The sequence below is a fragment of the Sebastes umbrosus genome, chromosome 9 (assembly GCF_015220745.1).
Source record: "Sebastes umbrosus isolate fSebUmb1 chromosome 9, fSebUmb1.pri, whole genome shotgun sequence".
Classification (NCBI taxonomy): Eukaryota; Metazoa; Chordata; class Actinopteri; order Perciformes; family Sebastidae; genus Sebastes; species Sebastes umbrosus.
The window spans coordinates 18,537,765-18,565,589 of NC_051277.1; the positions used below are offsets into that span (position 1 = coordinate 18,537,765).

The 27,825-nt window shown below is 42.8% G+C and overlaps 3 protein-coding genes across 3 annotated transcripts in view; all 3 read left to right on the forward strand.

Annotated features, from left to right (window-relative positions):
* Positions 1-6,388, forward strand: part of atg2a (autophagy related 2A) — a 28,984-nt gene extending 22,596 nt beyond the window's left edge. Inside the window, exons 30-42 of the mRNA XM_037779983.1 lie at positions 214-437; positions 545-774; positions 927-1,056; positions 1,810-2,031; positions 2,146-2,247; positions 2,431-2,515; positions 2,857-3,010; positions 3,225-3,294; positions 3,445-3,527; positions 3,674-3,795; positions 3,914-4,068; positions 4,233-4,391; positions 4,492-6,388. Of these exons, the coding sequence (XP_037635911.1) occupies positions 214-437; positions 545-774; positions 927-1,056; positions 1,810-2,031; positions 2,146-2,247; positions 2,431-2,515; positions 2,857-3,010; positions 3,225-3,294; positions 3,445-3,527; positions 3,674-3,795; positions 3,914-4,068; positions 4,233-4,391; positions 4,492-4,728 (1,973 nt within the window). The 3' untranslated portion in view covers positions 4,729-6,388. The remainder of the gene's footprint in view (positions 1-213; positions 438-544; positions 775-926; positions 1,057-1,809; positions 2,032-2,145; positions 2,248-2,430; positions 2,516-2,856; positions 3,011-3,224; positions 3,295-3,444; positions 3,528-3,673; positions 3,796-3,913; positions 4,069-4,232; positions 4,392-4,491) is intronic.
* A 1,200-nt stretch (positions 6,389-7,588) lies between these two features.
* Positions 7,589-13,906, forward strand: trmt112 (tRNA methyltransferase subunit 11-2). The gene is made up of 4 exons (XM_037781229.1): positions 7,589-7,799; positions 9,229-9,330; positions 10,279-10,371; positions 13,477-13,906. The coding sequence occupies exons 1-4, from the start codon at positions 7,725-7,727 to the stop codon at positions 13,576-13,578; spliced, it is 372 nt and encodes a 123-aa protein (XP_037637157.1). The 5' UTR covers positions 7,589-7,724; the 3' UTR covers positions 13,579-13,906.
* Positions 13,907-16,981: 3,075 nt separating this feature from the next.
* On the forward strand, positions 16,982-27,680 carry tgfb5 (transforming growth factor, beta 5). The gene is made up of 7 exons (XM_037781219.1): positions 16,982-18,624; positions 20,822-20,985; positions 22,205-22,337; positions 22,451-22,561; positions 24,611-24,791; positions 25,189-25,342; positions 27,215-27,680. Exons 1-7 carry the CDS (start codon positions 18,258-18,260, stop codon positions 27,371-27,373), a joined length of 1,269 nt encoding a protein of 422 aa, XP_037637147.1. The 5' UTR covers positions 16,982-18,257; the 3' UTR covers positions 27,374-27,680.
* Positions 27,681-27,825: the final 145 nt, after the last annotated feature.

A 27,825-nucleotide genomic window follows, 5' to 3' on the forward strand; every position in this document is an offset into this window, starting at 1 on the left:
GAGGGGGTTGTGGGCTGGTTTATTTTCCATTAGTGCTATAGAGCTGTGATGAAGCTTGACATTCACAGAGGAGTGTATTGTCACACTGTAACCGAATTGACTGAATTTTTAGGAAGGAAAATAAAGCATGAAACTCAGCCCCCGTTTTTCCAGATTTCATGTGTTTACATTAGCAGCTTGATTCCTTAACCTGACTGATGGACGTTTGTCCAGGTTCACCCTCCATGCCGAGAGGCTCGCCTGTCTCTGTCTACCTGTTCCCCGGTGAAGCTTCGAAGCGCAGCCCCTCCGTCCTGCAAGTTGAGGACTCTGAGCTTGACGGACTGGTTGCCACAGCAACGGAGGCACAGGCAGATATGATGTCAGAGGAAGGCTCTGAAGGCTCCACCGACAACGACGACTTCTGCATCTTGGAGGCTCCTGGGATGGGCATTCCTGTGAGTGTCTCTGCTTGCTTTATGGCCCCCGTTAGCTCACTTTCCCTCCTAGCAGAATGAATCTGTATGTTTACTCACAAAATGTCCACACGTGGGATTTGTTACAGCCCAGGGACGGGGAGCCCGTGGTGACGGTGTTGTCTGAAGGCCCCATCAGATTGAAGGAGAGTCACTTCTCCAGGCCTCGAGGCAGCTCAGACCTGCTCAGAGCCCCCAGCCGCTTCCCGGTGCCCCAGAGCAGGGTGGTGCTGCGGGAGATCTCTGTGGTCTGGCACCTCTACGGGGGCAAGGACTTTGGCGGCAAGCCCATGTCCATACATGCCCAGCACACAAACAGGTAACACACACACACACACACACACACACACACACACACACACACACACACACACACACACACACACACACAGGGTCACAAGTATGTTCTCAGATGCACAAAAATGTAGTTTCTCATAGAATATATACATCTCCCTCCTCCTTTCTCTTCAGAGGTCGTTCAGCCCCCGTTCGTGGGTCCCCGTCTCGCTCTGTGGCTCCCTCTCGTCCCCAGAACTCCTGGCGCTGGGCCGGAGGCAGCGGGCGTCAGCACACACTGCTGATGGAGATCCAGCTCACCAAGGTGTATATATATATATGTATATATATATTGAGACGAAACTGAGACTAGAAGTGGTTGTCAGTTAGTTTATCCTAATATAGATTTATTTTGCAAAAAATGAAGTGATTTGATAAAAACACTTACGTATTTCAGGCATTTCTGTATTTAACTGCCAAACTATTTTTAGCTGCGACCAGCAGCTCTATATCTCACTCTGTCGGTCGTTCCACAAATATATCGGCACTCTTTGGCGGCCAGAGTTTTTTGCCCTAGGAGGCTAGTGTGTGGGTGTAAAGGGTTGTGTTTGTGCGCATACGTGGTTGCAGTTATTGCGAATTCGCGCTTGTTCAGTTCAAACTCGTTTTATGCACCCATGCAGTTTCTATATTCTCTTGCGCCCTGATCCAGACCAGAAGAAATGTTTTATCTCAGCTGTAAATTTTTGTTTGAAATGACGATTAAAGGAATAGTTTGACTCTTTGGGAAATACGCTTATTCGCTCTCTTGGTTAGAAGATCAATACCGCTCTCATAGGCAGGTTTTGTAACCATTGTTTCCCTGTATCTTTATGCTGAGCTAAACTCACCAGATGCTGGCTCCACATATACAGTATATCATACAGATATGTAAGTGGTATTGATCTCCTCATCTAACTCTTGGCAAGGAAGCAGCGAAATGTCAAAAACTATTCATTTAAATTCAACTTGAAACCAAACTGTACTGCTTCAACATTCCCATCATCTTTTTTCAACACACTCCTGTTTTGTCATCCAGGTGTCCTTCCAGCATGAGTCCTATGCAGCTGCGGCAGCGGGGCAGGATGGGGAGGGTTCAGTGGCAGTTGGGGTCGGTCCCGGTGGCGAGCAGCCGCTCTCCAGGCAGGTGTTCATCGTCCAGGAGCTGGAGGTTCGAGACCGACTGGCCTCCTCGCAAATCAACAAGTTCCTCTACCTCTACACCAGCGAGAGCATGCCTCGCCGAGCCCACTCCAACATGGTGAGACAGCAGAGAGGGAGTGGGGACGGACAGAGGGAGTCTTTGAAATTACAGATGTTGGAGAGGTTTTCTGTGATTGCTCTACGATGTTGATTGTGTGTTTTCTTTTTGTAGCTGACAGTGAAGGCCCTGCAGGTGTGTCCAGAGTCTGGCCTCGGTGGACCAGAGTGCTGTCTTCGAGTCAGCCTGCTGCCTCTACGACTTAACATTGACCAGGTAACTTCGGCTCCTGACACTGAACACTAATAGTGAAATCTTCTCCATCCAAATCCAGTCTCAGTCAGGCACCCAAAAGGTGGCTGAGTAGAGCCTGAAATTCTGTCTTAATTTTCACTGTGAAGAAAGTAAATAACTGGTTTTCAGTTGTAACTTCTCATCATCATCATGTCTCCTTCCCAGGACGCACTGTTTTTCCTGAAGGACTTTTTCAGCAATCTAGCTTCCTTTGTTAACCCTTACCTGCCCGTGGACCCTGCAGCTGAAGGTGAGCTTCGTCTGATGATGTTTTTTTTATTCTTTGATGCGTATTTCATCAGTTGTCTTTCATACTTAATGTTAAGGACTTTTGCCAAAGACATAAATATTACGATTTCAAACTAAGAGCTGTCATGCAGGCTTCTCTCATTTGCTAAGCTGCTTTTTGTGGAGTTAAGTATATATACAGTAAAAGGACTGTCATCACTGTAGCATGATTAATTTTCACTGGCTGTTTAAATGATTACTCCAGCTAATTTTGTGTATGTTTAACATTTGATCCTGTATTCAATTTAAGACATGCTCTGTTGAATATCTGTTTTTCTATATTTCTTTCCATTTATTTTTCAGTGAAGGCAGACCCCTCCCAGAAGGCCTCTGAGGAGGGGGAGTCAGCCGCTGGTCTGGGACCTGACCTCACAGCTTCCGTGGAAACTACCTACAGCGAGCAGAGCTCCTCCTCTGCCGGCTCCACCTCCTCCTCCGACCAGCCAATCTACTTCCGGTACGTGAACACCGACTCACCAGAAGGCTCGGAGAAAGTCTGATTCTGCTTTTACAAATTAAAGGGAATAAGGGGGTTATGGGTTAGAAAACAATTAAGCTTGTTTTTATGAATATAAAAGTTGTAAAAAATACTCACAATATGTCTGATAGATAAAGGTTTAAAATGTGAATCGATAATATAGTCTTTCTCTTCCTCCCCTGCTATTTTTCAGGGAGTTCCGATTCACCTCTGAAGTGCCTATCTGGCTGGACTATCATGGCAAACATGTCGTCATCGAACAGGTGAGAGGTCACTCAAACAGCTCCCCAAAATCAACGTAAAATTAAAGTTCCTCATAGTAGCTTTAAAAATCTGAAGGATTTCTGTGTATTTGATCAGGGAATAATTGTCTATGTTTTCACTCTCCTTCTGTCCTGCTCTTTGCTTCATAGGGAACGTTTGCAGGGATTCTGATCGGTCTGGCCCAGTTAAACTGTTCTGAGTTGAAGCTGAAGAGGCTCTGCTGCAGACACGGGTAGACATACACACTTCCATACCAACACATCTCATCAGTTGCTTGAGATACATAGTCATCTGAGACTAGATCACCGTGTTTGAAAGGCAAACCAGTTGAGTTTTCAGTTGCAAGTTTCTTAGTCTTTCTTCTGCAACACCTTCTAGTCTCCTCGGTGTGGACAAAGTGATCCAGTACGCCGTCACAGAGTGGCTAACGGACATCAGGAAGAATCAGCTGCCAGGCATTCTGGGAGGTGTTGGCCCCATGCACTCAGTTGTCCAGCTGTGTGAGTTGATACTGCTCCAAACACACTGATGTACACGGTGTCCGCTCAACATTTACATGTTCTTTATCCTGTTTTATCGCTTGGTTCAATTCCTTTCTTTCTCTTTGTGTTTCTCCAGTCCATGGCGTGAGGGATCTGTTCTGGTTGCCCATAGAGCAGTACAGGAAGGATGGACGCATTATTCGAGGTCTCCAGAGGGGGGCAGCATCCTTCGGCACCTCCACAGCATCAGCTGCTCTGGAGCTCAGCAACAGGCTGGTGCAGGCCATACAGGTACTCGGTCTGCTTTCAGTGCAGGTCACGACTGTGAATTAAAGTTAAACTGAAGCTACATTTGGATTTGAATCTGTCTCAAAAAAAAAGTGTGAGATTACTTGTTGAAGGATTTCAGGATAGGCAGGTATTTGATGCCTGATGTCTGTCTGCTTCTCTTACAGGCCACAGCAGAGACGGTGTACGACATCCTGTCTCCAACTCCTCCCCTGAACCGCTTTGCCATCACAGAAGGCCGGGCCCCCTCCAGCCGGCCCCGCAGACATGCTCAGCCTGCTGACCTCCGAGAAGGTGTGGCCAAGGCCTACGACACCGTCAGAGAGGTTTGTCCCCAAACTTACCCTCTCGAAATTGATTATGGTCTCTTCTATAATAATAATAATTTGACTAATTTCTCCCTGGACTCTTCTCTCTGCTCTCCAGGGAGTGATCGACACGGCTCAGACCTTGTGCGATGTAGCATCCCGCGGCCATGAACAGAAGGGTCTGCCCGGCGCTGTGGGCGGCGTCCTGCGGCAGATCCCGCCCACCGTGGTCCGACCCTTAATAGTGGCCTCTGAAGCCACTTCCAATCTGCTCGGCGGCATGCGGAACCAGATCAAACCAGACGCCCGGAAGGAGGATTTCCTGAAGTGGCGCACAGATGATGGTCAAGAATGATGACGACTTTTTTTTGTCTGTGTGAGAGAGAGAAAGTGTGTGTGTTTGTGTGTGTGTTTGTGTGTGTGGGGGGGGGATTATGATCTGGGGAAGTCTCAGCGAAGGGAGCGAATCCAAGGTTTGAATGCGTATTTGCATGTGTGTATGGACTAATGAGAGTCAGTGTGCGCTCCAATGCAAAAACAAAGCAACGACTAACGACTACTGCAGTTACTGACGCCCAGTGTTTTACGTGGCTCCATCACACACGGACTTAACCAGATTTAATCATTCTGTTTGGCATTCGGCACGAGCTCTCCTCAGTAATGCACGAGTCTGCAGATTCTCCTTACTGTCTGTTCAAACATATCACCGTCACACTCAACTGGCTGGCTTCATTTTCAAGTGCAGGTAAGGTTATCACTCTCAAGGTTTCCTTGTTCATAAGTAAGACATAGATTGTGGGCACTTCATGTACTCTGAATTGTGCTGCTTGAAACTGTTTGTATTCTAATTTTAAAGCAGTGATTTCTGGCACAATTTCACCTTCTTCCAAGGTTCATGGAGAAGAGGTAGATAGAAAGGTGAACTTCCCTTCTCTTCATACTCTGATTCATCATTAGTTTACTTTTTCTGGGTGCAAAATGTGATGAACTGACGCAAGATGTGACCAGAGCTTTGGTCTACTTGTTGTCCAGTGATGCTCATAGTGGAGACTGGGATAATATTTTAATCAAGTGTCCTTTGCTAACACCCTCCAGACGTCAGCAGATGGTTTTCACCCTGACTTCACGACACAACACATTGTCACTGGTTCAGCTTTGGCCCCACTGCACACCTGCTTCTCTCAGTGCTGTTATTTGTGCCATAAACCTTGCAGAGTGCCCTTTTTAACTAGTTTGTGTTGCCTTCCTCAAACCTGCAACCTTCCTGCTACTGTACAAGTATAACACATAATGGCTCATGTGGATACATACCTGACTGAGAACAAGTTTCCTGACTGAATAGAGATACAGATCACATGAAGCCTCTAAACTCTGTAGCAGCACGCTGGATTCTTTTACAAAGTCAAGTAGGAATTGAGTCGTCTGTAACTCGCAGTAAACTGTCCAGATGTCAGCCAGTGGTTCTTCCTTCTGCATTGCAGCTCATTTGTGCTTCTGTTTCCATGAAGAGTTAAAGACTGGGATCTGATTTAACCTGCTCTGTCTGCAGAATTGCTTTGCCCTCTTCTTTAGTTGCCTTCCTGCATTTTTTTATGTTTCTTTATTTGTTTTTTATTCTGTTAAAACATTAAGTATTGTCATACTCGTTTTCAAAATAAGAGTTGAGAGGATGTGAATCTGGTGACGATGGAGGATGAAAAATTTGGGGTTTTGTGGTTTTAAAAAAAAAAGACGTTTTACATTTTTAAATTTGTTTTGTTTAATAAGTGTAAGGGATATGTGTCCCTCTGTTTGTTTGTTTGTTTGTTTGTGTGTGTGAGAATGAGAGAGAGAGTGTGTGTTTGTGTGCGCGCATGATGCATGTCTGTGAGGGTGACAGGTTGATGTTTGTTACGCCTCTTGTGTGTAATTACTATTTACTATATCATAAACTGTATGAATGACCTGTATAATACAAAGACGAGGAGTATACAAAATTAATACAAAAAATAAAAAATTTGAGTATAAAAACTGAACGCCATCTTTTCCTGACATTTTTGTTGCTAATTAACACCAATATGTTTGTTATGGTTACTAGAACATTTACTCAAGTACTGTACTTAAGTATAGTTTTGTGGCAATCGAACTTTACGTGAGTGTTTTATGTTACTTTAGGCATCGCTTCCTTTACATTTGCAATATTGACTTTTTATTAACTTTTTGCCTCGCTGCTTTTACTTGAGAGCTTTAGTTACTTGCTACCCTGCAATTTTTTTTTTCAGTTTAGATTTCAGCTACAAAACACATGATGGACTAATGAGATATGATCCATTGTTATAGATAAGAATACCAAAAAACTACATGTAATTGTTTATTAGCTCAAATGATAAGTAGTCTCGTGCATAACAATAACGTAATAATCCAATCATGTATAAATAATCATATGTAATAAATGTGATAATATTCTTTTGTAAAATATACTGAGAATACTTTTTCTATTTACAATTTAGTTTAAAGGTCCCATATAAAAAAAAGTTAGATTTTCATGTTTTTTATTATGAAGCAGGCTTAAGTCCTTATCCTTATAGTATCGAAACACTCAATCCACAGGGAAATACACACAGCCCGTATTCAGAAACTCTGCATTTGAAACAAGCTGTAAGTATTTCTGCCCATTCGTGATGTCACAAATATACAATATTTAGACCCTTTACACCGTTTTAAACGTAAACACTCTAAATGTGTCCCAGTTTATTCCTGGTTGCAGTGTATGTGAATGTCATCAGCTGACAGGAAGTACACATGGACCCAAGCTGTTGCCTAGCAACGCAATTCTGTTGCAATTCCGTTGCAATTCACTAAAACGGAGCGTTTCAGACAGAGGGTAAATACAGGTATATTCAGACCGACAGTATGAGGAAAATAAAGTTGTTTTTTTTAACATTATAGCATGTAAACATGTTCTAGTAGAAACACAAAATACAAGTATGAACCTGAAAATGAGCACGATATGGGACCTTTAAATTTGAATGCAGGATTTTTACTTGAAATGGGGCATTTTAAAATTGTTTTATTTCTATTTTAACATGAGTAACAGAAAACAATCTGAATACAGTATATTACACTGGCTCTAATTTGATTTTATACGAAAGTAAATCACACTAAAGAGACTATTATAGAGAGAAATAATCGGCTGTAACCGAGGAACCAACTGTAGTGGAGTTCAAGCTTCGGGGGAAGCTTTTAAGCGATGCAACAGCGGCACTTCCGGTCCACATGTAAACGCAGCAGCGTGATTAAACGTAGATGATATTATATCTGTCTACATTTACCTGAAAAACACCGTTTAAACAGTGAGATCTGTTTGTTAACATGAAGCTGCTCACGCACAACATCCTGACCTCTCACGTGAAGGGAGTCAGTAAAGGATACCCGCTGCTCATCAAGGTAACAACACTGAACACACTGAACACACTGAACACACTGTAAACACACTGGACAGATAACATGGATAATGATAACACTACTGACTCAAAGCATCATCTCTAGTCTCAATGTCCTGCTGTGTTTGATGTTTCAGCTCAAAGCTGCTTGTATCATTCAACATGTGATGGTTGTTTGTGACTAGAGGTTAGCAAGCTAGCAGCAGGAATGAAACAACAAAAACAACAACAATAAAACAACTTGATTAGAATTACAGATGCAGCTTTATGTGTCAACATATATTGAATTTCAATTTAATCTCTGTTACATGTTTTGATACTTCTCTGGTCAAAACACACTCTGTTTGCTACCTAGTGCAATATATGTATTTACCCTCTGCCATTTAATTAGTTTCTGAATTCTCAATGTGAAATATATGCATTATTATGCCCTAAAAACTATTATTAATTATGAATTATTATGCCCTAAAAATGCTGTGTTAGATGTTTTAGCTCAAAGCAGCTTGTATCATTCAACATGTGATGGTTGTTTGTGACGTTCAATAACAAGATAACTAGAGGTTAACAAGCTAGCAGCAGGAATAAATCAACTTCCTCCTGCAGAAAAAAATAAAACAACTTGATTAGAATTACAGATGTACCCTTATGTCTCAACATATATTGAATTTCAATATAATCTCAATATTGAATGTTTTGATAACTTCTCTGGTCAAAATCCCACACCCTGTATTATATTTATTACTATATTTATTATATTATTATTATTTATATTATTTATTTATTATTATTATATTATATTATTATTATATTTATATAATATTTACCCTCTGTCATTTAATTAGAGTTTCTCAATTCTCAATGTGAAATATATGCATTATTATGCCCTAAAAATAATACCCTTTAATAGAAAACGAGCACGTGTCTATAGCTTTTACAGTTTTTATTAAAAAGCAATGCTTCAGATGTGTAAATTAGGTGTTTGTGACACTATATTGTACCTGTCAGCATTTAATAATTCAAGATTCAAGATGTTTATTGTCACACCGGTTATACAAGTACAATCGTGTGAAATACTTTTTGCTGGGAAGCTCCATTAAGAAAACAGTAAGTTAAGTAGCAAAAAATAATAATAAAATAAAAATAAAAATAATAGTGTATTTACAAATAATATACAGTATCATAATAAAGGAAGTACTTGGTATTTGGTAACTATAGAAGCAAATATATATAATAATAATAATAATAATAATAATGTGTGGAACATCTCTTATTACTGGCCCCTGTAGAGTAAACTATCAATATTTTTTTTTTATGTCAGTGATAGGAGGTACAGATGGCAGGGGAAGTGATTTCTTTTGTAGATGCTGTTTGACCCTGAGCGTCCTCACTAATTATAGACTGTGTTGTTTCCTCTTGATGTTTTCTTTATCCAGGCGACTGAGGTGAAGGTGAATGAGGTGGACTTCAACCCTCAGTTTGTCAGCCGAATGATCCCCAAACTGGAGTGGAGCGCTCTGGTCCAGGCTGCGGAGGAGGTGAGTCAGACTGCACCAGAGACCGTCAGAGCTTGTTATAAATCACATGTATTACAAACATGAATACCAGCTAAGACACGGCAAAATCTTATAAGCTGTTAAGTACCTCTCAATACAAGCAAATAGCTTCTTGGATTTGGAACAATCCATCAATTTGAAATGGGAAAAAATATTGTGTAATATAAGAAGAGATTTGTTTTGTTTTGTTCTTCACTGATTCACTGTAACATGTTGTCTGGTGTTGCATTATAGTTTTTATTTATTGGAAAAAAAAACTCACATTATAATCCTTTGTAGGACTGAATGAGGAGTACTATGAATCAACAGCAGTGGTCCAGGGGAGGGTTTGCAGATAGGGCTGGGCAATATGGAGAAAAATCAAATACCACAATACTTTTGACCAAATACTTTGATATCGATATTGTGACAGTTGTACACATTGTAGGGTTGACCATTGGTGCTTTCACAAAATATTCACACAATGAAATTTTTGGTAAAATAATCATCAGTAATGTGGATTTTATAACTAAGTATGCAAAGGTAAATAATAGAAGAGCTAGAACAGTCTGGTAAGTTCAGAAAAATGCATCACTTTACTGTAATGCAGCCTTTAAAACCACAAAAAGACAACCCATGTGTCATATTACGATATCCAAAATCTAAGAAGATATGTAGTCTCATATCACGAAATCGCCCGGCCCTAGTTGCAGATGAACGAACAGTTAACACAATGTTAACTCCTGAGGCTTGATCCCTCAGTATACAGTAAACAGTACTCCATTACTGGGGTCCTGGGTTTTGTGTCATTGTGTTTTTATTTCTCAGGTGTCTCGTTCACCAGTAGGTGGAGAATACGTCATGATCTTTTCTGCCACCCAGTAACATCCACTAATGAATTTACAGCTGCCCAGTTTGAACACTTGTTACGGTCTCTTTCCCCTCTTTTAGTTGGGTCAACGACAAGACCTGCCGGCTGAGCTGGTGCCAGAATACGAGAACAACGAAGAGTTCCTGAAGAAAGTGCACAGAGTGCTGTTAGAGGTAAGAAGCTCACAGTTATTCCTGTCAGTACCGGTGGGTGTTTTGACTGCTACCTATTACTACAGTATGTAGAAACAGGACGTGTGTGTGTGTTCTTTTTAGGGCTGTGACTGACGACTGTTTTCATTATCGACTAATCTTCAGATTGTTTTCTCGATTACTGGATTAATCTTTTGGTCTTTGTTGACGTCAACAGATGTCTTGTTTTGTCCGACCAACAGTCCAAAACCCAAAGACGTTTAGTTTACAATGATATAAAACAGAAAAATCCTCACATTGGAGACGCTGGTATCAGAGAATATTTGGCATCTTTGCTTAAAAACGGCTGAAAAACATCAATTGATTATCAAAATAGATTAATTTTCTGCCGATCGACTAATCAATTTACCGACTATTTGGTGCAGCTGTAGTTCTTTTCCCCGTGGTTATAAAGATCTTGTTTTAGGGCAAATATGCAAATTCACAAGTTATAATAATCTCTTTAATTTTTAATCAAACCAACACATCTTCACAAGCTTGAAACCATTTCAAAAGTAAGAAAAAGGATGTTGTGATCCTTTTGTGAATGAACCATTAGGATAATTATGGGATTAGTTTGTGTAGAACATTTAAGTACACCTTTTGGATAAAACGGCTAACAATATTCACTCTCAGACGGTAACATAGAAAGGTACAGAAGGCACTTCACATCCTGTTTCTATTACTGGCAATAGCAATTAGCAGCAACGCTTTCATGTGGTCGTTTCCTGCACACTGTCTTGTTTTTCATAAGTGCACCGCGTCCGTTCAGCAGAGGAGAGTGCCATTTATGTTGAGATCAAACACAGGAACTAAAATACTGTAGTTTCAGACATTATTCTAACCCCAATATGTGCACTGCACGGCCAAAAGTATGTTGAGTCCCAAATATTACACACATGTGATTGATGAACACCTCATTCCAAATATACAGTGCTTTTCTACGTTGATGGACAGAGCGCTTTACACTTTACACTCTCATTCACACACTCACACACTGATGGCGACAGAGGAGCCAGGGATCGCACCGCCAACCCTGCGATTAGTGGACGACCCGCTCTTCCTCCAGAGCCACAGCCTGCTGCTATGTCATAGCCCATTTGTGTTGCTATGACAGCCATCATTGTTCTGGGAAGACTTTCCACAAGATTATGGAGCCTGGCTGCAGCGATTTGCTCCCATTCAGCCACCACAGCATTAGTGAGGTCCAATACTGGTTCCAGTTCATCTCAAATGTGCTGGATGAGGCTGATGTCAGGCCAATCAAGTTCTTCCACACCAAACTCAGAAATCTATTTCTGTATGGACCCGTCTTTGTGCACAGGAGCTTTGTCATGATGAAACTGGAAAGGTGTTTGTGTGAATCCTTTAGGTCTAAAAGAAATGTGTTGAATACATTTCCTTCCTTATAAAACATTAGCAAAACCTTTTATTAAAATATATCTTCAATCCTTCATTGTTTACATTAATGTTTACTTGTTGGCAATCTTCTTCTTCTTCACTGCCTTTTTTAGCACAATGCTGCATTTCTTGGCGCATTATCACCACCTGTAGCGGGGGCACACTCCACTAGTGGTCAGAAACTCCGCAGGGTACCATTGACTTTATTTGGTCTTTGTGGTGACGTACTGGAAAAAAATATAAATAAACCTCATTAAAATGTAGGTAGTGTCCTAACAGATTTCATGTAATGCTCAGTATTGAAAGGTGTTGACGATGGGTTGGTTACCTGAGCCTACCCATAGCCTATTAAAGGTGCTAAGTGCCAGATTGGGAGCTTTGCTATTGCCTCCGCACAGCTCTCAACATGGTGACAGCTGAGCCTATGCTGACAGCGCAAACAACGGCAACCATACCTGCCAACCTTGAGACATCAAAAAAAAGGGAGGATTTCAAAACCAAAGTTTAAGTTTCAGAGACTTTTTCTTCCTGCATTCTGATGACTTTAAAAGAAGGAAAATATCTAAATATTAAGTATAGTGCCTACTTTTAATTTTACTTTTAATTCTCAGGAAAGAGAACTGAATAATTTGCCCCTCTGGTGTGAACTTCAGGTATAAACGGGGCTAATAATCATCAGTTTTTATTCATTCATTAATTTTTTTACTCTGCTCGAGTATTTCTTTCTCTTAGTACTCTCCATTTTTCTCTCCGTCTCTCCCTTACTGAAGGCCCTTTCAGACACAAGGCCATAACGGTGTCACTGCACTCTGAAACCCATTATTTCCAATGGTTTGCGCCACGCCACGACGACTTCTCGCTTCGTCCAGTGCCATTGACTGCGTCCAGCAACTTGGGCGCTGCACGCCGTGTTGTGTCGGTCGCGAGCGTATATATACCTATAATAAACAACACTTGGTGTAGCTCTATTGCCGTCCGGGTGGAAACAGTAGGGCTTATACACGCTCTACCATGCCAGAAACAGGTTGAGATAAGGAAAAGGAAGAAAAGTGTGAAAAACGGGAGTGGGCAATGAAAAATGGGAGTCTCCCGGAAAATCATGAGGGTTGGCAAGTATGACGGTAACAGTGCTGACAGAGCTAACAGTGTTTACCTGAGGGGGAACCGGAGGGTGGGTGCTATGCTTCTGTGACGGCGGCGTCTGTCAGGACGGTGTTATCAGCTCTAACCGCCTTATAAGAGCAGTGAAGAGCAGCAACCGCAAGCTAGTCAGTGGGGCACGCTCACATGCACTAAAGGCATGCGCAGCCGGCCTGGCTATGTCAACAAAGCACAGAGAAGCTCTGATTACAACACACAGAGGGACGTCATTCTCTGCTCAGGTAGACATTACTCTTCTATATCTTTACATAGCGAATAGTTGTTTGCTGCTATATTAATGCTCTGCGTATCGTATAGAGAACCTTTAAGTTAAACACTTATTACTAAGCTGTCTTTGCAGAATCATATCTTTTTCTCATAGCCACAGCCCAGGGTAATAGGGTTAATAGGAACTAAGAGGCCTGGACCAAACCAAAAGTGTGGTGACAGGGGTGTCCAAATACTTTTGTCCATATAGTGTATTTTGCTCTATGGTGACATCTAGTGGTGGTCTCTTACCTCTTGCTTTGAATGTGTGTGTTGCAGGTGGAGGTGATAGAGGGCTGTCTGAAGTGCCCTGAATCAGGACGAGAGTTCCCGATTTCCAGAGGAATCCCCAACATGCTGCTGAACGAGGACGAGGTGTAGGCGGCAGCTCCACGATGTTAACAGTTCCCATACACAACCTCACCCCAAGCTGTCACTCGGATGGGATTGTGGCTATTCAGATGGAGAGGAGAGAGAGGAGAGAGAGGTTGGACTTAAGTTGGTGCCATGAGAGAAAATAGGCCACACTGTTTGGTTGATTGTTGTTATGACATTTAAATGGCTGATGCTGCCATTGGACGGAATAACAGATGGAAATGTTCCCGGAGAGTAACCCCCAGTGGTTTTATCTGTATTTATTTTTGTAACTGTTTGGGTTCTCTTTTTTTTTTCCACAATAAAACTGTCCTGATTTCTACGACAGCCAAAATTGTTTTAGGTTTCTGTGGAAAATATGGATTTTCTTATATTACAGACATGCTAAAATATATAACCCCCTAGGCTCCGTGAGCGAGAGGCAGCAGCCTCTGAACCCCATCTCGCCCTCTCTCAGGGCTTAAGAAAGTGCTGAGGGCCAGATGACGTGGCAGTGCCTCGTCTATATTTGGCTTTGAGGAAAAGAGGCAGAAAAAGAAGGCAGGCTAGAAGTTGTTTTTGAGGAAGTCGGACCTTTTTTTCTTTTCATGCCTCACAGTACAGCACCCACACAGGACACCCCACCTCGGCGGGCCCCTGTGATCTGAGATGCCCCACGGTGTGTCTGATATTTTAACAAGTTATAAGAATGAGTCGAAGTCCACATAGACATATTAAGTGTCTTTCTAATCACTTCTGGATGTCTACGACGGTGCAGCTGCAGCAGTCAAGTAGGAACAGGAGGCTGTTTGTTCACAGGCGGCGTTATCATTTTTAGAAACCTTGCCAGGACAGACGAAGAAGAGGGGGGTTTGCCCTGACCAGAAGCCTCGAGGCAGCCTGAGTCTCTCCTACCTTTCCCTTCTACTTACAGCAATTACAGGCCTGCACCCGCAACTATAATAATGATATAATGGGATGGCAGCAGAGCAGCAATAAAAACCACCCCTGACAGATTAACAGTCCTCTCCAAGTTCTGAGCTGTAATTAACAATGAGACCGAAAGAGGAACAGAGAGGAAAGAAAGGGCCTAGATTGAAAGCTAGAAAAGATAAAGATAAAAAGGGATGGGCTGTGGAGGGATTTAATAAAATTAGGTTAAGACATAAACTGGCACGAGTGAGTCTAAGATAAATATCGCACTGAGATCTAAAGCTGCATTTTGAAATCACTGGCTCAGACTAGTAAATATTTCCCCATCTTCTATTTAATCATTTTGCAATTTATTTTGACATTTTGGGAAATATGCTTCTTGGCTTTAGTGCAGTCTGTTAGCTTAGCAAAAAGACTAAATCCACCCACTAGCATCTCTAAAGCTCACTAATTAACATGGGATATTTCATTTGTTTACTTTGCAACAAACTATAAAAACGACAATTTACCGTTTAGATATGTACACGACTATTTCTTGGCTGGGACCAGTAACTTCCTGGAGTCTCAACTGGGTCTCCTAGCAACAGGTCATAGCAAAGCACGGATATAACTGTTTTGTTTACACTTTACACTTTAACAAACGAAGTATAACATGTTCATTTAGCGAGCTTTAAAAGTGCTGGTTTGTGGATTTTGTTAAAGTGGCAATAGACAAGTTTTGTTTGCTTTAACCTATCATTATAAAGTAGATTGCACAATGTAACAGCTATAGAATAATGAGACCAACGGCATTTAGACTGGTTCCCTACAAGCCTCGCTTCCACTATGCAATGCTGTCTGCCACCAGGTACGATCTCCTGGGAAAATGAAGACTTGATTTACAGCACAAAGGAAGTGCGGCAGCTACTGCACAACCAAATCAGGAAGAGGATAGTGCTTTATTTTATCCAGTTTCTAAAGAGTATTGATGGGGGGCAGTTCGTGGGGACTTGGCTTGGGAACCGGAAGGTCGCTGGTTCAAGTCCCCCGCAAGGACCATGTAGTACAGAGTGTGGACTGGTGCCAGTTCGCCTCACTGCAGAGGTTACCTGCGATGTCACGACACATATCACATGAAAATCCATCTTGTCAGACTTGAAGTAATGTGTTTTTGGCCAGCAAGCCAGACCACGGACCAATCAGCTGTGAGGAGCTACTGGCAGTTACGTGTGTGCTGTGTGCTGGATGTATGAAGAGAACTGGATACAGCGTTGGTGGCGGGCTCCCATTCATTCCTATGAGAGTTTCTCAGTGGCACATGAAGCATAAAAGCTTCACTTCCGAGTGATAAAGTACCCGGATCATCCAGCGATTTTCCGTATCCATTGGACGCAGTAGCGTTTCCTTTAACTCCGCCTCCCAGCCCTCGCTCCAGCCCCGCTCTGGGTCTCATTCACATGTACAGAGGAATGAAAATAACTGGATTCAGCTATAAGTACATTTTGTTTTTACTTTTAGGACCCAATGATTTAAATAAGGGCTATTTAAGTGTTCATACTGGGAAGTTGATTCACCTAAAAAAAAAAATAGACCCGCTGAGTTACAGACGTCTCTTTCCCTATGTAAGTGTATGGGAAAAAGTCTTTTTGGGCCCAACGGCATCACGTGACGGACACGGAAGTTGTAGTACCATCGTTTGGCCACTACGAAAATTTGCTTCAAAGCTTGGCGCTCTTCCTGGGGGCTCGGAGGCAACACCTAGAGGCGACTGTTTGTTCTAAAGAACAATGGCGGCTTATATCAGAACTGGAGAGTCTTTCTTCACTGAAAGAAGCGCAAAGAACGGCATTGAAGGTTTTTCTCGATGGAAAAGATGTTTTCGCTCTTCTCCCGACTGGCTTCAGCAAGAGTTTGATTGACAGATGGTTCATCCAATCACCTGCCAAGTATTTTTTGAAAGTGCCTGCCCCTTTTCCAAACAGTTTCCACCGACGGCTTCTCCAATTGGTTCTGTGAAACAAACCCTCTGCCCCCCAGGTACGATCTCCCGGGAAAAAGGCTTGATTTATGGCACAAAAGAAAAGCACCAACCATTGTGCAACCAAGACATGAAGGGGATGGCGCTTTTATTTCCCCCCCCCGTAGCTATCCTTAGTTACCAAAGAGTATCAATTCGGGCTGGCAGTATAGCTCAGTCTGTGGGGACTTGGCTTGCGAACCGGAGGGTCTCCTGTTCAAGTCCTCACACAGATCAAGTGTGGACTGGTAGCTTGAGAGGTGCCAGTTTGCCTCCTGGGCACTGCCGAGACTGAAGCCGGATGAGAAACGTTATCGTCTCCTGACTATCTAATAAGACAGTGAATAAGCATTTTTTGCCAAAATGTGGAACTACTCCTTTAAGCCTGATGTGCCCTCAGGGGGATGTTTACCTGCAGAGAGAGAGAGAGAGTGAGTGATGCATTTTTGTGGAGAGAAATTGCAAAATGTGTGTGAGAGAGAGGAAGATGGCTCTTGCCTACATAATCACACACTCCCTTCCCTTTGGTGGCAACCCAACCCACCACCACCACCACACCACCACCATCACCACACCACCTCTCTCACATCCAGTCCCTCCTCCTCCTCCTCCTCCTCCTCCTCCTCCTTCTGTCTGAGCATTTCTCTCAGAGGATCTGCACAATAATGGAGTCCCATCAAGCAGCAGCAGGTCTCGGTGTTTTCAGCACAGCTTTCAGACTGGAGCTCATTTAGACCCGAGGATCTGTAATTCACTGTAAAGTTTTCCCCTTCTTTTTTTTTTTTTTTAATTGACAGCACAAGGACTTTCTTTCATATATTTTTTTCTGCGTCATGTTTTTTTATGTCGTCTGACTTTTTTTTCCATGTTTTGATGTTTATATGAGGGGGATTAACAGGCCCACCAGGGTTTCTCCGACATAAATCAACAGTTGCTGAGTTAGTGCCGTCTGCTTTCTGTTTACCTTTACCTACCAGGGAATGAGAGGACCTTTTTTTAAAGCTGTATGAGATTTTGTGGAAGAGGTATGGGCCAGTCTTTTGCTCCACAGGTGGGTCTACTGGAGGTGAGAGCTCGTGAGCTGTGCTGCTGCAGATGAAGCGAGCTGCTGCAGGTTTTTGTTTGGAGGATTTGCGACATGGGCTGAGCTCCTGAGATCAGTCCTTTTCCCCCTTGAGAGCTGTTGAATTATCCGAGGATGGACGACGGAAAACGGAGACGGATAAACCTTCACTTCTAGTTAAATATCTTCACCTTTATAAAGCGCGCACGCACCGGCACGAGACACACACCTGAGCTTTTTGAGCGCACCAGATTTGGATTCAAGCTTCAGCCAACTCTCCTATCATCACTACATGTGAGGTTTTTACAGTGGAGTCTGGTTGTAGTTGCGTGAAGAAGCAGTTGTTTTTTATGTGGATCTGCTTCTTTTTATATTTAATAACTTAAGTAAAGAATAAAATGACAATGCGTCTTTATGTGTCTGGTGTTAAAATCTGCAGGCGCATGTACGAACACTGTTATATAAGAAGCATAGCAGAATAAATTTCAAAGTCAGCAGATGTGGTTTTCCTTTTTCCACAGAAAGTGGTTTTGACCTAAATAGCCTGTTATAGAGCTGGATTTTGGATATTTTGGCTTTATTTTATTCCAGTAAGTTTTTGAGGTTTTTGGTTTTTACGCACTTTACGCACAGATTTCTTGGGATTCATCTGAGTCTCCCACAGTGCCCCTCTAGTAGTCCCAGCTGAGATCCTTTCCGTCTCCTCTCTGGACCATGTGTCTCCCTCGCCTTGTTCTGCTGCTGTTGCTGCTCCGGTTCTCCGGTGTGCTGCTCGTGGAGGGCTTCAACACGTGTCACTCCATCAACCTGGACGCGCAGAAGTCCCGTCGCATCGAGGCGGTCCGCGGACAGATCCTCAGCAAGCTGCGGATCCGTAGCCCGCCGGCTAAAGACGAGGCCCCGCCGGCCGGATCCGGCTCCGTGCCTCCGGAGGTCATGCTGCTCTACAACAGCACGAGGGAGCTGCTCAAGGAGCGCGCGCGTCTCGGCGAGTCCGCTTGCGAGCGCGAGAGCAGCGAAGAGGACTACTATGCCAAAGAGGTCCAGAGGATCAACATGCTGCCACCACGCACCGACACCAGTGAGTCTACTAGAAGTTATCCAACATTAACATAATATAGTCCTTAGTTCTGATGTAACTCCTTTATATAAACACATAACCTTCATCACTGGTGATCACCTGCTCACCTGAGTTATTTTTCCTTCTTAGATTGTTTCTTTTGAAAGAGTTTTAGAGGCCTGAAGAGGTGCAATATCCAATATTTAATGAAAGAAATAGCAGCAGTCCATTGTTATAGATCTAACTTATAGCATTATCCTTTTCCTTGCATCATGTATATATAGGCTACCACATATGTTTGACTGAATAGGCTGCACTTCCATCAGTACCATTTCCTAATTCACATACTGTGTTAAAAGTATTCAGATCCTACTTAAACCTGCAGTAGGCAGAACGTTTTGGCATTCTTTGGCAAAAATTCCATAACTAGAAGGGCACTCGGAGAGCGCAGACCTCCGCCAAGGTGCCAGATCACAGATCACAGATCACAGCTGGCGGTACCATGAGGTGGTCGGCTTATTATTAACACGGTGTGTTTCTGTGTAACGTATCGGCGGATGCCTCTCTCATTCAGCAGCCTTGTTATGTCTTTATAGCGTTACACTACGTTGTCTCTCATCCCGTCATCTATTGCTTTTTTCTTGGTCACCGCAGACGGCCAGCAGCTGCCACTGCACCGCAGAGTCTCGCCACACATCCACACACGTATCTCTCTCCTCTCAGAAGGAAGAAGGCGGGGTCATGCGTCATCAGTTACACTGTGCATGTGTTATAACCTGTGGTCTTAATGCTCAGGCTGATCGGAATCCTTAAAAAAATTCCTGAATCCGGATCATGATCCGGATCGCCACCAAAATCTAATGGCTTGTTCATTGTGCTACACCCCACCCCTCCAAACAATTTCATTCAAATCCATCGCGAACTTTTGGAGTAATCCTGCTAACAGACAAACAAACAAACCAACGCCGATGAAAACATAATCCCCTCGGCCTTGGTGGAGGTAATAACCTTTCAGCATATTTTAATTCAAGTGTTCTGAGAGATAACTAGACTTCTGCTCCTCCTCATGGCTCTGTTGTCAGGCTTTACAAAAATCTAGCCCGTGACGGGAGACTTTGGCCAATCACAGGTCATTTCAGAGAGAGAGCGTTCCTATTGGCTGTTCATTCAACGGAGGCAGCTGTCAATCACTCGCGAACTCCGATCAAACGGTCAAACTAGGCAGCGCTGATCAAATATGAATCAATATTATGTTACGTTAATGCCTATTTCTCGCCTCAAATGTTTTCAGAATCATCTTGTTTCGACTGTTTAGATTTGTATCGTCCACTACTGTCAGGATATAGTGACCATTTTATAAAAATAAAATTTTTTAATCATATTTGCTCCAATTCTACCCACTGCTGCTTTAAGTAAAAGTATGTAAACAAAAAAGCACTCTTTTAAAGTCAAAGTGCTGTATTCAAAATGTTACTCAAGTACTAGTAGCCTACAAGAGTGTTAGCAGCTAAACTGACTTGCACACGAACTGGTGGTGCAGTATGGTTAAACTGCTGATGCCTTAATGCACCTTTAATACATCTGGTCCAGGTGGTTCTAACTCTGACCACTCTGCTGGGTAGTTCAGTCTGTAGCAGTGCACTGTATTTTGTGGTTGATAAGCCTTGTATGGAAAATGTTTTATAACTAATATCTCAAGCTGTAAACGGGAGTGGAGAAGAAGGTTGAAAAGTTATCAACGAGTTATCCTGGCGTCCTCCTTTAACAGCTACTGTAGATGTTCCCTTGAGCAAGGCACTCAGTTCTCTGATGCCTTCAGAGCAGCTTCATGGTGGCAAACTGCCAGCTGTGGTTGGCAGCACGCAGCTCTCACGAACAGAAACAAAGCTTGATGTTGATGTACCTCATCTGGGAGATTTTAAGATTAATGTTACGTGGTACATAATTACACAACTGTCTAGTTGGGACGTGATGTTTCAAACAGTAAAATCCATGAACGCAACAATATATTAAACATAAGACCAGACGCTTTTACTCACTACGCCCAAACCTGTAATTTAGTTTCGAGACACTCATCAGCAGTAATTATGTCCGAGACAATGCTTCACCCCTTACAGAGCTTTTAACCAATACTATAAATACAACATTGTCAGAGGAGGCATGAGATGTTGTTGGATCATTAGTCATCCTTTTTGTGTTTTGTTTTTTTTTCATCCAGATGCGTTACAGCCAGCAACCCCCGACCCCCATTACAGAGTCGTCCACTTCGACGTCAGTGGAGTTGACCTGACCAACAGCACCCTGACGAAGGCTGAGTTCAGGATCTTCAGAGCTCCCAACCCGCTGGCCCGGGCCTCCGAGCAGAGAGTGGAGCTCTATCAGGTAAACACAAAACTCACCTGTTTATCGCCTTGACTGTAGCAGAACCACCAAAACTAGCATGTAATAGAGTGCTATGGGAAGGAGTCTGGAAACCCGGAAATGAGTTTTGAGCATTTTAGTACTTCCGGTTCCCTCGTCTGGAAGTCAATGGGTTTTTTGAATGGGTTTTTAGTTAGATGCCCGAAAAAAGGTCTGTGGTTACCACAAGCTGAAGAGATTTAAAGCTTTGTTTTACGACATGAAATGCATCAAGAAAAATCCCACTTGTGAATTTTTAAACCTTTATGTGTCTTAAAAAAGGTGGTTGCTAACAAGTGGCTAAACTTGATCACGCTGACTCGTCCGCCTTTTCAGCCTTGTTAAGTATACTCGCACTCATGCGACCGTGGAGTAGTTCATTTATAGCCTAACGTTAGCTTTTTACTTCTGGCCATTGCATTCCCAAAAAATCATAAAAGTGGTGTTTATTTGTGGAGATTATCTTGCTGAACAAAACATGTCAGTATCATAAACGTGTGTTTGCCACAGAGCTTATTTTCTGCAATAATCCAAAACCCAATGGAAAAATCCTGTTGGCCTTTTGTCGAGGGAATCAGTGTGATGCTAACATCCAGGTTGGCCTACAAAAACACATCCCTGGAGCACTCTATAGGGAAATATCAGTGGGAGACGATTGGATCTTTTTAAGCTTTTACATCCAAATAAACACAAATTTTCCGCAATTATGAAGGAGACAGTGAATCCATGATTTTTAAAAATCACCTCAGACCCCTTTATAGTATAAAAGACCCAGGAGTCTCCTCCTCCTCTTTGAAAAATAATGTTCATATCCGCAAGGTGTGAACAGGAATACCATTTAAATTTGTTCTTTTTTATTTGTAAATTTTTCCCTCCAGGAATTTGGGCATAAAGCCAACGAGACTATTATGACAATAAATCTTCACAAATTAAGCTGTATTTATATTTCAACTTGAAGGAGACTTTACCCACCTCTTTCAGAAATATGTTGGCCTGAGGGAATTGAGTAAACATAATTTACATGCCTGATGAAAGATTTGCAGGTTGTTATTGGTTTTTATGACTCACAGTAGCACAGTGTTAGACTCTCGTTTGTTATGTAAGAATGAAGGAAGATGAACTCGCTGCCCTCTTTACCACAGTGGAAATTATAACTGTCAGCGACATCACTGTCTTTCTGTGTGTTTGTGTGTTATATCAGTTGCTGAGGCCAGATGAAGAGAGCACCTCCACTCAACGTTATATCGACTCCCGCACTGTGCCGCCGAAGGCGAAGGGAGCCTGGATCTCTGTGGACGTCACTGAAACCATCAAGGACTGGGTGTCAGATCCAGGTTTGCCTCCACATAATGATTCTTATATACAGTATATATACATGTATATACACTGTGTTTGTGAGCTTCATCTCCATCAGCTGATCTCTTTATGTGTCCTTCCTACTGATCAGAGAATAATCTTGGCCTGAAGCTGGGCGTCCACTGTCCCTGCTGCACCTTCGTCCCGTCCACCAACAACATTGTTCCCAACAAGAGTGAGGAGCTGGAGGCTCTCTTTGCAGGTTTGTTGAACTACTGTTTTTTCAATGCATACCATGTTAGCCTAGGCTTTGTACTCATATACTGTATGTATGTGCATTGTGGATGACTACAGCAGCTTTCTGAGGCTCTGATCAACCCTCAGCGACATTAAATCTTAAACTGTATTTATATTTGAACTAGAGGGAGTTAAACCTCATGTTCCAGAGAAGCTGTTTCATGTCACTGAGAGAGACATTCAGGGAAACACTGAGATTTTAGATTGAGCCTGAACATGATGATTTTAGACTTTACTAAAGTTTATGTAGATGCTCTTTGTTTGTGAATGACTGTGAGCATGCAACATTAGTTATGTTCCACTCATTCATTAATTTGTGTGCATGAGATAAGTATTTAAAGAGCCAGCACAGCGCACCGCTGCAGTCTCTAACTAGAGTGATGTTGCGCGCTGTCTAGCCACAATTACGCACGCACACGGCAGATCCGCTGGTTACATTTTGTGCAGTTTTGAACCACAGAACCCTCGGTGCTTATGTGCACATCAAACCTTTTCGATTAATTATTCTACACCGTTCCTTCTGCGCATCAACAGGCATTTTGCTCCGCTTATACGTAACTCCCTCAGGACCGTCTGTTCCTGTCAGTCTTTCGCCTGGTGTCTCCATCCTAGAAGGGAGCCCGCAAAAAGTCTGATCTGCAATAACTTGCAAAAACAACAACTAACAATCGCGTGAGAGTTTCCCCAGTTTGCTGGCTCCCTTCTAGCCACTACCGCCGGCTGCTCGTAGTTAACGGTGCTAACAGTGAAAACAGAGATAACCGTGTTAACCTGAGGGGGGAACCGGAGGGTGGGTGCTACACTTAAACAACGGCGCTGTCGGTTGGGACGGCGTTATCAGCTGTAACCGCCATATGAGCGCAATATAGAGCAGTGGCCGTGAGCTAGCCAGTGGGGCACGCTCACATGCACTAACATGCAATAAAAAACATGCACGGCCGGCCATGTCAACAAAGCAAGAAGAAACTTGGATTACAACCTAGAGGGAGAGCAATTGTGTACACGATGGATACCTTCTCTTCTTACTGCAAACCAAATTTACCTATGGGTACATAATATAAAGTAACCTGAATCTAAACTACATTCTCTGCTCAGGTAGACATTACTCCTCTATATCTTCACATACATAGCAAATAGTTGTTTGCTGCTATATTAATGCTCTGGATATCGTAGAGAACCTTGACACGTAGCCTTGATTTTATCTGCATGGCCATAGAGATGAGAGATTGAACAGGCTAGTCATTAAAAGCACTTATGTAAGATTTATCATCACAGAAATAGTAACGCAGGTCACAAAATGTGAACATAAAGTGGGGACTCTTCTGCGAGGCGCCTCCAATATGATTCATGAATCACTTTATACACTATCGTACAGGAATAATGGAGAGACTGTTCTTCCACACACTGTGAAACTGTTGAATGTCAGACTGTCTGTGTTGCTTCGTTTAGGCCCCAAATTACAGCACTTTCCTCAGGACTTACACTCCGCCGAGCCAAGTCAGGTTTTTTTTTACCACTTGGAAAAAATATCAACTATTGATACTGATGTGAGACAAGCAGGGGCTTGTTTTGAGCTCAGAAAAACCATGAACTCAGATACAAACAGGCAGGCTGTCGTTCCTGGCTTAGGAAACAACTGTTATATATATATTTATTGCAATATTTGTTCAGCAATAATCACAAATTGTAGAACTTCGAAATGTGTCCTACTGCCTTCTCAGAAAAACACTTTGGGGTGTAAAAACCCTAAAACGCTGGCATATTACTGTATATAAGGGATACTCAACTTACTTGGCCTGGGGGCTACTTTTTCAAAATGAGAGGAGGCTAGGGACCAGTTAATTAACACTTAACAGACATTTGGGATTTGGGGATCCTTCCCTTGTACTTTTGTTTGATGCTTAATTTTGATGCTTTTATGCACTCTGGCAACTTATTTACATTAAAAGTACAATCAATACACATCCTGTGACCCCGAGAGCCACCGTATTAACTGTTACACTTCTCTCCATAGGTGTGGATGATGAGCAGCTTCGCCAGATAAGAAAGCCCGGTCCAGTTAAAGGCCAGGCAGATTTCACCACCAAGACGCCGCACCTCATTCTCACCGTGCTGCCCAGTGACAGAGTGGACAACCCGGTCAAGAAGAACCGCAAGAAGAGGGCGGCCGCCACAGAAACCACAACCTGCTCCCGGTAAGCCGCTGACCAGCCGCATGCGTGTGTGGTTATGTCTGACAGTGACATGTAGTTTTATACGTCTGAAATCTAGTTGTGGTGGACGGTGGATTTTTTTCTCCTCACCCAAAAACTTTGCAGACTATTGTGTGGCAAAACTAACAATATTGACCCTGTGTTTAGACTGCAGGCCAACAGGCGTGCAGCGTTTTATTTAGACTACCTCGCGCTGCAGGGGAAAACTCTGCCAGCCGTGCATAGTCATTACCTTGTGATGGCTGGCTCTTCAATGGTGACCCGTTGTCATTTTCCCATGACCCAGCTTTGGGCCCTTGCCCCAGACCCAGACCATGAAGAGCAGGATGAGAGTTGAAATATTTCTGTGTTTATGTTGTGTCTCTTCTCTGTGTCTCAGCGGCTCAGACACGGGCTGCTGCCTGCGCTCGCTCTACATCGACTTCAGACGGGACCTCAACTGGAAGTGGATCCATGAGCCCAAAGGTTACAAAGCCAACTTCTGTGCCGGCAACTGTCCTTACCTCTGGAGTGCCAACAACCACTATAACATGGTGAGTTGGTATATTTCTATTTCTGTAAGATGAGATATGACCTTAAGCTTTATTGGTACCATCCAAAATGTGTCTGTAGCACCAAGTATTCAAAACTATGGAGCACAAAAAACTGGCATCAAATGGTTTGTCCGATTTAAAGGATATCAAGCACCGCCCGCCGGCGAGAGCAAACTTTGTAATTTTACAGCTAAACAGTCGGAACAAGATGTTTCTGAAAACATTTAAGGCGAGAAATAATCATTACAGCAACAGAATATTGATTCATATTTAATCAGCGTTGCCTACTTTGACCGTTTGATCGGAGTTCGCGAGTGATTGACAGCTGCCTCCGTTGAATGAACAGCCAATAGGAACGCTCTCTCTCAGTGAAATGACCTGTGATTGGCCAAAGTCTCCCATTACTCCCATTAGATTTTCTAAAGCCTGAAAACAGAGCCATGAGGAGGTGCAGAAGTCTAGTTTTCTCTCAGAACACTTTAATTACAATATGCTGAAAGGTTATTATGGGATTTTTGCCCAGAGATGCCAAAAAAATTGTTGCCTACTGAAGCTTTAATTCCCCAGATCCACTTTGTTTGAACCAGTCCGACAGCATCCAGTCAAGTAGCAGGAGAGAACCATGAAGAACTAATGTTACGTTACTCAGCGCCAGTTGGAGGAAAGGATTTTGTTTGTGTACAAAAACTATGCGGTCGTCAACAAAAAATTTATTGCAGTATGCAAAACATTCGGGTTGGGACTTGCCTGTCTTGACTTGGGACTCAAGTGCGCAAAAAAAAGTGACTCCGTTGCTCCCGTTTAAACAGAAGCAGCTTCACTAACTAAAGTTATTCCTCCGTCTCTAGCAAAACATTCTGGTTTGGACCAAACTTCAATCAACCTCCCGACGGACTTCAATGTACATTAACTTTAAAATGCGGGTGACGTTTGCCTTTAAATGAGCTTTAAGTGTGTTGTTTGTGGCGACTAAACACCACAGTTTGCTAAAATGGGTTAACCCCAGCGTCATAAATGGGCTGTCACCTCGCAGTTGCCAGTTACACAACATATAGGCTTACGCAACACCGCCTGTTTGTCTCGTAGCTTATGATTTGGCCTGGAGCCACACTGACACTTTTTCTTTCTTCATATCCTTTATTGTAATATAGATTTGTATTTTTCACATTTATTTGACACTTAATTTGAGGCAATGAGACATTTTGCTGCCACTGTGGCTTTCACAGGATTGGATTTTGCTTGGTTTCAGTTTTTGTTGTACATGTTAAAGTATTTGAAAGACAAATAAGGACAAACATTGACAGACAGGTGTTTAAGGATATAGTGCCAATGGTTAAACTTTGATAGAATTAGATTTAAAGTGTAGAGAAAGGTGTTTTTTATGAAGAGAAATCTGCTTCACTAGCTTCTGCTTCACAAGAAGTAGTCAGACATTTGGGAAATTACTTTATTCGCTTCCTTGCCTAGAGTTAGATGAGAAGATTGATACCAGTCTGTGAATGTGACGCTCCGCCCGCAGCTGGTTAACTTAGTTTAGCATGAAGACTCAAGACGGGTAATTATTGTAGAACTATTCCTTTAACAGCGGCCTGGCAACTTAAGCAAACAACCCCACAGCTGTCATCACATTTTGATTCAAACGTTGTCATGATTGGTATAAAATATACATGACATCACCTTTTTTCCCAACTGAGCCCTGCACGCTACACACCACGGAGAAGAGCGAAGACAAAACACAAATACAGAAAGTGACTCAAATAAAATTAACCAAAACTGCTCTAAGTTTGGCAAAACGTTACGTTCATGAAGGACCTCATCATTCATAGTAAGATTTCTTATATTAACTCTCCCATGTTTCTTTCCCCCGGTCAGATCCTCCCTCTGTACAACAAGCTGAACCCTGAGGCCTCCGCCTCGCCCTGCTGCGTCCCTCAGGACCTGGAGCCCCTCACCATCATGTACTTCATAGGCCGCACACCACGAGTTGAGCAACTCTCCAATATGGTCGTCAAATCCTGCAAGTGCCGCTGAGTTCGGAGGAAGAGGTGAGGGAGGAGAATGATTACAGGACCAAAACTACAAACTGTTTCGCTGAGGGGGGGAGGAGTGGGGGGTTAAAGACGAGATGACAGATGGATCCTTTGTTCATTAATCTTCGCTGTTTGATCACCTTTAGCAGACTTTTGAGATATTTTTACTCACATTCTTAACAGGCATGAAAACTTGTTCATTCTCTGGAACTTTCTGTTTGATATAGGACACTGTAAATATGACAACATAGCTGTATTAAACCTGTACCTGATATTAAAGGGCTGTTGTGTGATTTGGCCACATTTGGTCTGCATGAAAAGGATTCTTTTTTATCAGGATTTTGATTCCACCTCGGCCGTTTATATGCCTGCGGCGGCGGTGCAGCAGGGCGAGCTAGACGTGTTTGCTTTAGGTTTGAAGGTGTTGATAGGACGGAGGCGGCGTGGAAAGAT